The sequence below is a fragment of the Hemitrygon akajei genome, chromosome 5, assembly GCF_048418815.1.
Source record: "Hemitrygon akajei chromosome 5, sHemAka1.3, whole genome shotgun sequence".
NCBI lineage: Eukaryota > Metazoa > Chordata > Chondrichthyes > Myliobatiformes > Dasyatidae > Hemitrygon > Hemitrygon akajei.
In genome coordinates this window covers 98,224,270-98,238,231 of record NC_133128.1, presented here as the reverse complement: position 1 = coordinate 98,238,231, position 13,962 = coordinate 98,224,270, and the positions used below count along the sequence as shown (strand labels likewise).

General features: G+C 44.6%; 1 protein-coding gene across 1 annotated transcript in view; it reads right to left on the bottom strand.

Annotated features, from left to right (window-relative positions):
• adcy5 (adenylate cyclase 5) overlaps positions 1-13,962 on the bottom strand; it is a 416,408-nt gene that overhangs the window by 159,591 nt on the left and 242,855 nt on the right. Inside the window, exons 5-7 of the mRNA XM_073046122.1 lie at positions 12,038-12,149; positions 9,728-9,855; positions 978-1,136 (exon numbers count right to left, since the gene is read on the bottom strand). Coding sequence (XP_072902223.1) covers positions 978-1,136; positions 9,728-9,855; positions 12,038-12,149 — 399 coding nt within the window. The remainder of the gene's footprint in view (positions 1-977; positions 1,137-9,727; positions 9,856-12,037; positions 12,150-13,962) is intronic.

Below are 13,962 nucleotides of genomic sequence, written 5' to 3'. Positions count from 1 at the left end.
AGCTCTTCAGGGAAACCCACTCCCAGTTTTCCCTGTCTGTCCGTGTTACTGAATCCAGAGCCAGACCAGCAGTTTAATGAGATGAGAGATTATTGACAGATTCATCTTCTGCATAACAGTTTTGCAGCCAGACAGTGATGGTGGCCTATTAACTCATTCTGTTCTGAACATGAGCATCTCTCTCCCCACCCCCATCCCTGACATCTCCAATCCTTTACTCCACAGAGTGGTTCCTCCAGCAGTTTCCTGCGTGTCAGGTTAACTAGGGAGAAATTATGGTGTAGTCAAGGTGGTCACTCGTGTAACACGTACACTCGACAAGAGTAATAAGGTTATGTAGCTGCAGCAGCAACACCATAAACCAAGGGCATAGAACATAGAACACTACAGCACAGAACAGGCCTTTCGGCCCGTGACCTTTTAGCCTACTCTTAAGACAATCTAATCCCTGTACTTGCTTCCCACATAGCCATCCATTTTTCTCTCATTCATGTACTTATCTAAGAAGCTCTTAAATATCCCTTATATATCTGCCTCTAACCCCATCCCTGGCAAATGCAGATGGAGAGGGGGGGAGGGGAAAGGGAGAGGGGGAAGGAGAGGGGAGAGGGAGAAGAGGGAGGAGGGGGAAAGGGAGAAGAGAGGGAGGGGGGAACAGAGAGAGAGAGAGAGAGAGGGAGGGAGGGAGGGAGAGAGAGAGAGAGAGCTGTCTAATCAGTTCCATTCGAACAACAGAGTTGGACATCTGAGCATCACATCTGCAGGGCTAGAGTGAAACTGTCAGGAAATGGGAGGCCATTTAAGTGATCCATCTGTAATTCACTTCCTATGCAAACTGGAACGGACCAATACCAGGAAATGGGAATAGAGAGGCCTAGTGCCTATGTAGGATGAGAGGGTGGTAAGGAAGAGTAGTCATGATCAATGGTTCCATTTTATTTGGCGTTGGGTTTGTCCAGCTGAGAGGCAATTCTTACCCTGCCTTGCCTCCTGCTTCCATTTGGTTGGCCAAGGTGACGTCATTTGACCAGACATCGAACTGCCATTTGCGGAGTCCCAGGACCCCACAGTGCACTCGGCCACTGTGAATCCCAACGCGCATATTCACGTTCACTCCTGTCACCTCTCGCACCAACCTGTGGGAGGCAGAAACAGAAATTATATCAAATGGCAACAGACACCTTCCCCTCCCCCACCTCCTTATTCTGGCTTCTTCCCCTTCAACCCCCTCCCCCACCACCTCACATTCCCCTCACCTGCCAGCTTGTACTCCTTCCTCTCCTCCACCTCTTTATTCTGACCTGCCCCTTCCTTTCCAGTCCTGATGACTGTGGGCTCAAAACATAAATTGGCTATTTTTCTCTGTAGATGCTGCCTCACTTGCTGAATTTTGTGTTTGTTGCTCAAGATTTCCAGCATCTGCAGAATCTCTTGTGTTTATAATTAATTTACTGCTTTTCACAATCCTATGGACTGACATTCAATGGCTGAACTGTCAGAGGGCTCATCAATGAATCAAGTCCCTATCTTGCAAATTTCCACAGATGTAGCTTGGAGAGTACTCTAACTGGTTGCATCACTGTCTGATTCAGAAGGGCCACTGCACAGGATCGGAAAAAGCTTGCAAACTCAGTCAGTTCCATCATGGGCACCCGCCTCCCCACCAATGAGGGCATCTTCAAAAGGAAAGGCCTTAAGAAAGGGGTATTCATCTTTATGACACGCTGTCTGTTGAAGCCCCTCACCACCCAGGACATGCCCACAACCTTCTCATTGCTGCTGTCAGGGAGGGGTACAGGAGCCTGAAGACCAACACTCAACTTTTTAGGGACAGCTTCTTCCCCTCTGCCATCCGATTTCCGAACTGATAACAAACACAAAGTCACTACTTTTGCTCTCTTTGTGCACTACTTATTGTATTTAATGTTTTTAATATCTATATTTCTTATTGTAATTTCTAGTATTTTTATATGCACTGCATTGTACTGCTGCCACCAAACAATGAATTTCACAGCATGCGGTATGCCGATGATATATGAGGCTATTCGGAAGCTGGAACATCTGATCTCTCCGGTGCACATAAAGGAACTGATAGCATTCGTTTGAAGGTAGGGGAGGGAGTTCTTATATACAGAACAGTCCAGTTCAGGAACAGGCTCTTTGGCCCACAATCTCAGCACATTAAATCCCTTCTAGCTGTACATGTTCCATGTTCCAGCCTCTTAAAAAGCGACGATTGTATCTGCTTCCTCCACTCTCCACGAGGGCCTGCTCCAGGCAGCTTCCACACTCCATACAAAAGTACATCTGCTCAACCACAACTCCCACAGATACGTTAGGACTTTAGTCCCTGGAGTGTAGGAGATTGAGGGGAGATTTCATGGAGGTATACAAAATTACAATGGGTATAGATAGGGTAAATGCATGCAGGCTTTTTCTACTGAGATTGGGTGAGACTACAAATAGAGGTTGTGGCTTAAGGGTGAAAGGTGGAATGTTTCAGTGGCACATGAGGGAGAACTTCTTCACTCAGAGGATTGAGAGAGCGTAGAACGAGCTGCCAGCAGAAGTGGTGGATGCGGGCTCGAATGTAATACTTAAGAGAAGTTTGGATATGTACATGGATGAGAAGGGTATGGAGGACTACAGCTGCAACGCTAGATGGGACTAGGCAGAAGAACAGGTCAGCATGGACTAAATGGGCCAGAGGCTGTTTCCGTGCTGTAGTGCTTTGTGACACCAAAACTATGTCACATCAACCAATTACATTCCTGAACCAAATGCTTTATATGCTCATTCATTCCTTTGCTAGCCAAGGGATTATGCTCTTCATAAACGGGACCAACATTACAACAGAAAGCATTCCGTCTGCTGTAAAGTGCTCTGGTTTTGAGCGCTGCTTTGTAAATGTCCTTTGTGTAGCTGTAAACATGGAGATTACTTTGAGAATCTGAAGGGCCAAACAGAAAGTCAAACTGCCCTAACTAAAAGTTTCTGTGTATGCCCCCACATCTGGAAACGTTCCATCTGGACTTATTAAAAGTTGAAATTAAGCTTTTATGTATCTGTAAGTTAAAAGACTATCCGGCTTGCTGAATCAAATTCTAAATACAGAAGATTCTGCTGTTGCTGGAAATCCAGAGTAACACAAACACAATGCTGGAAGAACTCAACAGGTCAGGCAGCACTGTATGCAGGGAAATAAACAGTCAATCTTTTAATGACTCTAGACATTATTGGCATTGTTAGTGAAGGGTCTCAGCCTGAAACATCATCTGTTTATTCCACTGGCTTGCTGTGTTCCTCCAGCACTCAGTGTAAATTGGTTTATGATTGTCACATGTACTGAAAGACCTGTATACTTGTGTTATGTGCTACTCTGTGACTATCCCATATTGTCCCTACAGCCCTTTACCTTTTCTATCACATCCCAGTTTCTCACTTCATCCCCCTCACGTGAAACCACCCATCACCTATTCTGTGCGTACCTCAATAAAGTAAAATAATTGACTTGATTTTGATTCTGACACTACCTTCAGGGAGACATTTACTTGTATTCCAAAGTTCCTCCATCCTACAACACTCTCCAGAACCCCTCTTCTCAATAAATGGCTGATCATGTGGCTCAGTAAGATCGGCAGCACAAACCCTTTATTATTTAATTCCCATTACACGTGAAATGCTTTGATCTTTGAACTTTGAAGTGGATAGCCAGAGACATTTTCCTAGCGAGGAAATGGCTAATACCAGAGGGCATAACTTTAAGGTGATTGGCGGAGAGTATACAAGGTGAGTTCTTTACACAGAGTGTGGTGGGCACATGGAATGTGCTGCCATGTAGTCAAATCAGTGAGGGGGGATCTCATTGAAACCTACAGAATACTGAACGGCCTAGACAGAGTGGACATTTCCTATAATGGGGGAGTCTAAGACCAAAGAGCACAGCCTCAGAATACAGGGGCATCCATCTAGGACACAGATGAGGAAGAATTTCTTTAGCCAGAGAGTGATGAATCTGTGGAATTGATTGTCACAGACAGCTGTGGGAGAACAAGTCATTGGGTACATTTAAAGTGGAGGTTGATAAGTTCTCTATTAGTCAGGATGTCAAAGGTACAGGAAGAAGGCAAGAGAATGGGGTTGAGCGGGATAATAAATTAGCCATAATGGAATGGCAGAGCAGACTCGATGGGCTGAATGGTCTGATTCTGCTCCTATGTCTTATGTCTTAAACACATTAGGGGCACTTAAGAAAATCTTAAATAGGCACATGGATGATAAAAAACAATCAAGGCTACGTGGGAGGGAAGGGTTAGATTGATCTTAGTAGGTTAAAAGAAACCTTTGAAACCTTTCAAAAGTTGAAAGGCCTAGACAGAGTAGATTTGGAAAGGATGTTTCCCACAGTGGGGGAGTCTAGGACAAGAGGGCACAGCCTCAGGATAGAGGGGTGTCCACTTAAAACAGAGATGCGGAGCAATTTCTTTAGCCAGAGGGTGGTGAATTTGTGGAATTTGTTACCAAAGGCAGCAGTGGAGGCCAGGTCATTGGATGTATTTAAGGCACAGGTTGATAGGTTCCTGAATGGACACAGCATCAAAGGTTACGGGAAGGCGGCTGGAGAATGGGGTTGAGGAGGGTAAAAAAGGATCAGCCATGATTGAATGGCAGAGCACAGTTGGTGGGCCAAATGGTCTAATTCTGCTACTATGCCTCATGGTCTAAGAAGTTGGCACAACATCATTAACTAAAGGGCCTGTACTGTGCTGTAGTGTTCTATGTTTACTGCAAGTTCTATGTTCTATTCTCATCAATGGAGACTCCATTGTGCTCTCGGGTAGAGAACTCCAGACATTCACCATCTTTTGGGTGTTGAGCTCAGAGCCCTTCTGATTAAGGCAGGGCTTTGCATTTACAAAAATGGCTATTCACAGTGAACGGTAGGACTGTGGGGAGTGTCACAGAACAGAGGGACATTACAGTACATACACATCGTTCCTGGAAAGTGGAGTCACTGGTAGACAGGGTGGTGAAGAAGGCTTTGGCACACTGGTCTTCATCAGTCAGGGCACTGAATATAAATGCAGGGAAGTCATGGTATAGATGTACGGACACTAGTGAGGCCACATTTAGAGTATTGTGTTCACTTCTGGATGTTCTGCTGCTGGAAAGATGTTACTTAACTGGAAAGAACACAGAAAAAATTCAGGACCTGGAGTCTGAATAATAGGGGGGAGCTGGACAGGCTAGGCCTTCATCCCTCAGAGCATAGAAGACTGAAAGGTGACATTAAAGAGGTGAATAAAATAGTCAAAGACATAGATCTTCTGAATGAACACAATCCTTTTCCCTGGGTTGGGCAATCAAGAACTAGTGGGCAAGGTTTAAGGTGAGAGGGAAAAGCTTTGATAAGAATATGAGGAGCAGCTTTTGCTATGTATGTAGAATAAGTGCCAGAGGAAGTGGCTGAGGCAGGTACAATAACAACTTTTAGTAAAAGACTTGGACAAGTACATGGATAAGAAAGGTAACGGGCCAAATGCTGACAAATGGGACTAGCTTGGATGGGATAAGCTGGTCAGCATGGAACAATTTATGGATTGGAAGGGCCTGGGTCCATGCAGTATAACTTGATGAATTCTATGGTAGAACGATTTAATTTGGGTATATTCAAGAGGTCAAAAAAGTAAGAAAGTAAGGCTAGAGTAGAAAGATAGAGAGCGAGATTACAATTTGAGACCGTGGAGGTGTTTGATAACAAGGATGATCACTTGAGAAACAAGCTACTGTTTATCTTGGAGTCACTCTACATCCAGAACACATGGTGTCACGGTAGCGTAACAGTTAGTACAACGCTATTACAGCTCAGGAGGGTTGGAGTTCAGAGTTCAATTCCAGCGTACTCTGTAAGAAGTGTGTACAGTCGGCCCTCCTTATCCGCGAGGGATTGGTTCTGGGACCCCTCGTGGATACCAAAATACGTGGATGCTCAAGTCCCCTATTCAACGTGTCTCAATGCAGTGGATCTTAGAACCCAGCAGAACCCCAGACCTTATTTAACCTGTCTCAGTGCGGTGGACATTAGGACCAGCGGCAGAGATCTGAATCCGCAGTGTTTCTGTTCACGTAAATAATCATGATCACGATTGAAAATAAAGTGGAAATAATAAAGCGATCGGAAAGACGTGAAACACCATCGGTCATTGGAAAGGCATTAGGCTACGTCGGTCAACGATCGGAACAATTTTAAGTGAGAAAGGCCCTGCCCTGATGAAAGCTACAATTATTACTAAGCAACGCAGTGGTTTAATTATTGGGTTTTGGGGTTTTGGGTTTTTGATGCTCTACATCAACCCGGCACGGTGCAGAGTGCACTCAGGAGCGATCTGTCACTAGATCGAACTCGGCGCGGAAACATACATTCTTAAGTGTTTTATATGCATAGAAAGGTAAAATATATACTATATACTAAGACAAACGTTTGACTAACTGACGCTAAATAATACTGGATGTACCTGTTCCGACTTACTTAGTAAGAACTTCTGATTTTTTTCGATCCCGATCCACGATAACCCACACACATCCTCCAGTATACTTTAAATCATCTCTAGATTACTTATAATACCTAATACAATGTAAATGCTATGTAAAATAGTTGTTATACTGTATTGTTTAGGGGATAATGACAAGAAAAAAAGTCGAGCAAGTGCTGGAAGAGCATTTCCGGGTTTTCGCGATTCGCGGTTGGTTGAATCCGCGCATACAGAATTCGCAGATAAGGAGGGCCGACTGTACATCGTCCCTGTGAGCACGTGGGTTTTCCCTGGCTGCTCCGGTTTCCTCCCAAATTCCAAAGATATACCTACTGGTTAGCAGGTTAATTGATCATTGTACATTGCTGTGTGATTAGACGATTAGATTATGGTTAAATAGCTGGGTTGCTGGGTCATCTGGCTTTTGGGCCGGAAGTGTCTATTCTATGTTTCTCTAAATAAAATATTAGAGTAAAATGAAACAGAAATTAAGAAACAGGGAGTAAAGTTTAAGATGACCTCAAATTTATAGGGACTGGACTAAAGAAGAGTGGCACAGGGTGGATCAAACAGTCAAGAGTGTAAATAACAAAAGGCTAGATAAGGGCTGAGAGAGAAGAGACCAGTTAGGAAGAAACACTACTTTGTGCTTGTGATCTGCTAGTTCCCTGGCTTCACGCTAATGAGGCACACTGGAACCGCAACATTAGTAAGTTAATGACACTGGCGTCATCGTAGTCCTTGCTTTCCCTATCTTTTTGGGTCAGGTTCAAATTAAAATGTCACCCAAATTAATGAGTAAATTGCCTGTAATTATGAGACAACTTCTTTAAAAGGTGTGTATCACTGTAGATGCTAATTAATACCAAGGGAAACCCCCTTGATCATTTAATAAGGCACAATGCAAGCTATATGTTAGCCAGCTTTGCCTATGAGAAGTGTCTCTCAGCCAAATATTTTTCCAACACTCTGACGGGGGATTACTACCAGAAACAAAATAAGAGTTACAGATGGAAGAAAATTGTAAACATTTGGCTAAAATCAACTGTCTTCTGGAAATACACTGAGTTTCAAATTGAACAGAGTGCCTTTCACTTTCTTTTCAAGATCCTGCAAAGCCACTGTATTAGAGGGACAAATGTAGCAGTTATGATTAAAGATTAGCTTTATTTGTCACGTTTATTGAAACAACGAAACATGCAGTGAAACACATCATTTTGTTCCGGTGACAAACACAGTCCGAGGGAGGCCTGCAAGTATCATCATGTTTCTGGCATCAGTGTAGCATGTGCCTGAAAGTCTCCAACCTTAACCCATACATCTTTGAAACGTTGGAGGAAACCCACACAGTCACAGTCATGGGGAGAATATACAATCCCCTGTACCAAGTGTGGCACAGGAACAGAAACCCAATGGTGCTGTAAAGAGTTAAGCAACTGCTACAGCACTCTACCCATGTGACCGACTCTGTTTCAATGGTGTTGGGTGAGAAAACAGAGATAATCCCCCCACCTCAACTTGAAACACAATACACTATCAGTTTGCCTGCCTCCATCTGTCATCCAGTATTCTCCCTTCTCCCCAGTCCACCCAGGGTCTCTCCCCAACCAGCTGCCATCTCCCCCTCCACTCTCAGTTCTGATCCAGAGTTTCAATCTGAAATGTCGACATTCCTCTTCTCCCACAGATATTGCTCGACCTGCTGTTCTTCCCCAGAAGACTGTTGCTTAAATTCCGCTCCGTCATACTGCCTTACATGCTTCAATACGATCACTCCTCATTCTTCTAAACCTTGAAGAGTGAAGACCCAACAAGGGAAAATCTGCGGATGCTGGATATCCAAGCAACACATACTATTCTGTCTGAGTAGCCTCCAACCTGATGGCATGAACATCGATTTCTCCAACCTCCAGTAATGCCCCCGCCCACCTCTACCATTCCCCATTCCATTTCCCTCTCTCACCTTATCTCCTTACCTGCCCATCACCTCCCTCTGGTGCTCCTCCCCCTTCCCTTTCTTCCATGACCCTCTGTCCTCTCCTATCACCCTTCTCCAGTCTTTTATCAATTTCACCTATCCAATTTCCAGCTGTTTAATTCTTCCCTCCCAGTTTAATCTGTCACCTATCACCTCGTGTTCCTTCCTCCCCTCCCCTCACCTTCTAACTCTGACTTCTCATCTTCTTTCTCCAGTCCTGATGAAGGGTCTCGGCCCAAAACATCAACTGTTTACTTTTTTCCATCGATGCTGCCTGGCCTGCTGAGTTCCTCCACCATTTTGTGTGTGTTGCTCGAGTAAAGACCCAACTTGCTTAGCCTGTCTAGACTACGGATTCCTCAGATACTGGAATATGGAAGAACTCAGCAGGTTGAGCAGCATCACTGGAGGGTAGGAATTGTTGAAACTGTGGCTCGAAACGCTACTTCAAATCCTGACCTTTCCCTCCCCTCCCATCCCTCAGATACGGCACTGTAAGGTAATGACTTCCAGCACCAGCTGCTGGGGCTCAAAACCCTCACTGTCTGCAAGGAGCATCCTGCCCGGTACGGGACTCCTCCAGGTGCTCCGGTTTCCTCCCACATTCCAAATGCGTACAGATTAGTAAAAACACAGAACATTACAGCACACTACAGGCCCTTCAGCCCACAATGATATGACAACCTTTTAACCTACTCTAAGATTAATCTAACCCTTTCCTCCTTCATAGTCCTCCATTTTTCTACCATCCAATGTATCTATCTAAGAGTCTCTTTAATGCCCCTAATGTATCTTCCTCTACCACCACTCCTGCCAACGTGTTCCACAGACTCACCACTCTCAATGTAAAATATGTACCTCTGAGATCCTCCTATCCTCTTCTCCATTCAGCTTAACTTTATGCCCTCTCGGGTTAGTAAGTCCTAAGTTGGCTCTGGAAACATGGCAGCACTTGTGAGCTGCCCTCAGCTCATCCTTGGGCTGACACAAAATGATGCATTTTACCATGTGTTTCGACGTTTGATGTATGTGACAAATAAAGCTAATCTTTCTCTAATCCTTAGAGATGTCACTCGACCTGCTGAGTTACTCCAGCCGATTGTTGGCTGCTGCTTCCCCATCACCCGGAAGATCACAGGGTCAGCTGCCCAGGTACTCAAGTGTGGCATGTCTCCCAGCAGTGAGTGAGGAGAGCTAGCTGTAAGGTCATACTTACGAAATGGCCTCAATCATATCCACTCCCATTTCGACACAGCAATGAGCATGGTCAGCCCGGGCTTCGGGTAAGCCCGACACACAGTAATAGCAATCACCTAGGATCTTGATACGTAGGCAATGGTTCTCCTGAAAACGAGAGAAGAAAGGAGGTAAGGGCAAGTAAAATATACAAATGAAATGCAGATACATAGAACATACATGGACCAATACCATTTAGCAAGGAGTCCGTGGACCCCAGGTTGGGAACCTCTGCAGTGGAACATTACAGCACAGTGCAAGCTCTTCAGCCGACCTTTAAACCTACTCTAATATTAATCTAATCCTTCCCTGTAGCTCTCACTTTTTCTATCATCCATGGGCTTATCTAAGAGTCTCTTAAAAGTCCCTAATGTATCTGCCTCTACCACCACCCCTGGCAGGGCATTCCACACTCCATGGCAATGTCTACCACTCTCTGTGGAAAGACTGTCCCTCTCACATGCCCTCTGCACCTTCCTCTAATCACCCTGGAATAAAAATGCCGACTGTCCACTCTTTCTAAGCCTCTTATCATTTTATACACTTCCAGCAAATCACCTCTCATCCTCCTTGGGAAGAGCCCAAGCTCGCTTGTAGAAACATATAAAACTATGAAAGGGATAGATAAGATAGAGGCAGGAAAGTTGTTTCCACTGGTACGTGAGACTAGAACTAGGGGACATAGCCTCAAGATTTGGGGGAATAGATTTAGGATGGAGATGAGGAGGAACTGCTTTTCCCAGAGGGTGGTGAATCTGTGGAATTCTCTGCCCAATGAAGCAGTGGAGGCTAGCTCAGTAAATATATTTAAGACAAGGGTGGATAGGTTTTTGCATAGTAGGGGAATTAAAGGTAATGGGAAAAATGAAGGTAGGTGGAGATGAGCCCATGGCCAGATCAGCCATGATCTTACTGAATGGCAGAAAAGGCTTGACGGGCCAGGTGGCCAATTTCTGCTCCTATTTCTTATGTTCTTAACTTCATAAGGCATGCTCTCTAGTCCAGACAGTATTCTGGAAAATCTTTGCACCCTCTTTAAAGCTTACGCATCATTCCTAAATGAGGTAAACGTAACTGAACACAATACTCCAAGTATGGTCTAGCCAGAGTTTTAGAGCTGCAACATTACCTTGCAGCTCCTGAACTCAATCCCCTGACTAGAGGAGGCTGACACACAATGCGCCTTCTTAACCTTCCTATCAACTTGCATGGAAACTTTGAGAGATCCATGGACATGGACCCCCAAGATCTGCTTCTCTACACTGCTAAGCATCCTGCCATTAACCCTGTCTTCTGCCTTCAAATTGGACCTTCCCAAATGTATCACTTCACACTTCTCCAGGCTGAATTTCCTCTGCCACTTCTCAGCCCATCTCTGCATCGTATCAGTATCCTGGCTACCTTCCGCACTATCACACCACCAACCTTTCTTTTACCTGAAAACTTACCAACCCACCCTTCCACTTCCTCATGCAAGTCATTTACAAAAATCATGAAGACCAGGGGTCCCAAAACACCACTGGTCACCAACCTCCAGACAGAGTACACTCCGTCTACTACCACCTTCAGCCCTCTGTGGGCAAGCCAATTCCGAATTAGCATAGCCAGGTTTCCCTGAATCCCATGCCTCATGTCTTGGGGATCCTTGCTGAATGCTTTACTAGAATCCATATGCACCACATCCACCCTTCTACTTTCATCAATTTCTTTTGTCACTTCCTCAAAAACGTCAATCAGGCCCATAAAGTACTGTGGACCAGCAGACCATAAGATATAGGAGCAGGATTACCCAATTCTGCCCATTGAGTCTACGCCACCATTCCTTCATGGCTGATTTATTCAACTGTCTTCTCCACATAACCCCGCCACTCCATTATCAATTAAGTACTTATCAACATCCATGTTTTAATATACCCAGTGGCTTTGTCCCCCGCTGCCTGTGGCAATGAATTCCACAGACTCATCACCCTCCGGCTAACTTCTCCTAATCTCTGTTCTAAAGGGATGTTCTTGTATTCTGAGGCTGTGCCCTCTGGTCCTAGATTCACCCACTGAGGAGGCATCCTCTCCACATCCACTCTATCTAGGTCTTTCAATATTCAATAGGCTTCAATGAGATCCCCCCTCATTCTTCTAAATGCCAGTGAGTACGGGCCAGCTGTCAAATGCTCCTCATATATTAACTCTTGCATTTGATGCTGTAGAATCGCTTTACTTTTAAGATCAGAGTAGTAACAGCAGAACAAGTGACCCTGGGAAGGATGGAATGATTTGGGCAGAGTTGACTTACTGCTGCAAGCTTGTCAAATCTGGCAAAAAGTTCATTGAGGGTCATGACTAACTCCTGAGCCATGCACTGTGAGGCCAGGCTGGTGAAGCCCTCGATGTCTGCGAAGAGGATGCTGCAACAGCAAACAGAAAGATTAACAAAGGTTAGCATTACTCATCACACGCACATCGAAACATTGAAGCATACAGTGAAATGCGTCCTTCGCACCAAATCAAATCAGCGAGGATTGTGCTGGGGGCCGCCTTCAACTATCAGCATGCTTGCGGAGGCAGTATAGCATGCCCACAACCCATATGTCTTTGGGACGTGGGAGGAAACTGGAGCACCTGGAGACAACCCGAGCAGTGTTAGAAAGAATGTACCAACTCCTTACAGACACCACTATTGTACCAATCACTACGCGACTGTGATATGAAGAGAAGTATACTACAACCACCAAACTTCACAAACCTACAGTTCCTTTTACTTTTCTTAAGCCAAGTGGTAACTTCAAACTGTGGCAGTAGGGGGTTGAAAAGTGACTGACTGGACATCTAAAAGGATTTTATTAATGACCCAATGATGAAAATCTCACTAAATCAACTACAGGTTTATGCCACTAGGCAGCTCTCATCCTTTAACAGCCAGACTATCAACCTTATTAGAAATTGTGTCTTTTAAACAAAGAATAGCTTCTTCATCTGGTTTCATAGCCACTGAGGTGACTCTGTTGGTACTGTTGTAATGGCAGCCAATTTGTGCCCAAACAGTGTGCAATAACTTCACCACTCCCTTTAACTCCATATATGTTCTACTGAATCTATACATCAACTCATGCGAGTTTGTTTGTCTGAAACAAAATCAAAAAAATACACATCAAGCCAGGGAGCATTTGTGGAATGAGGAATATCTCTATCTATCTATCTCCCCCCTCTCCCTCTCTTCACTCCACCCTCTTGCCACAGGCACGATTTCAATTCAATGGTAAAAATAATGACTTGGCGAGGTTATCCCATCTGATTGGTGCCCCTGAGGCTGAGAGGTGCCCGAAGGTACAATTTGCTCTCATGACCGTAGCCACTGTTTATCCTCAGCCCTACGTCAAACAGTGGGAGGAGAGGCATGTCTGCAGCACTTAGCAATTATCACCCTGCGACAGCCAGTGCTTGGGAACTACTGAACAATAAACATAAACACCTCGTATTCACCTAACCTCTACTTAAACTAAGAGAGGAAGAAATGCATTGCAAGTTTAATGAATAATTGCTGTAGGTCATTAATCTGCATTGGATGTTCCTGTTAGGGTCAGAGAGTCAGAGAGCACTACAGTACAGAATCAGATCCTTTGGCCCATCTAGTCAATGCCAAACCACTAATCTGCCTAGTCCCATCGGTCAGCACCCAGACCATCGCCCTCCATCACCTTTCCATTCAAGTACTTATCCAAGCTTCACTTAAATGTTGAACTCAAACCAGCATCTATCTACCACTTGTACTGGCAGTTCATTCCACACTTGCACACCCTCTGAGTGAAAAAGTTCCTCATATTTGCCTTAAAAATTTCACCTTTCACCCTTAACCCATTACCTCTAATTCTAGTCTCACCCAATCACAATTGAAAAAGCCTGCTTGCATTTACCCTATCTGTACCTCTTGTAATTTTATATAACTTTATTAAATCTTCCCTCATTCTCCTACACTCCAAGGAATAAAGACCTAACCTATTCAACCTTTCCTTAAGGCTCAGGGACATACCGAATAGAAACAGGTCTCTTGGCCTTAATTGTCTACACTGACCACGAACAAACTTATTTGCAGCAAACTCACATTAATCCTATTTTTCTTCCCCCCCCCCCCCCACACTTCAATAGCTTCCCCCATCCAACTCAATTTACAGTGGAGAATTAATCTACAAACTCACACATCATTAGGATGTGGGAGGAAGG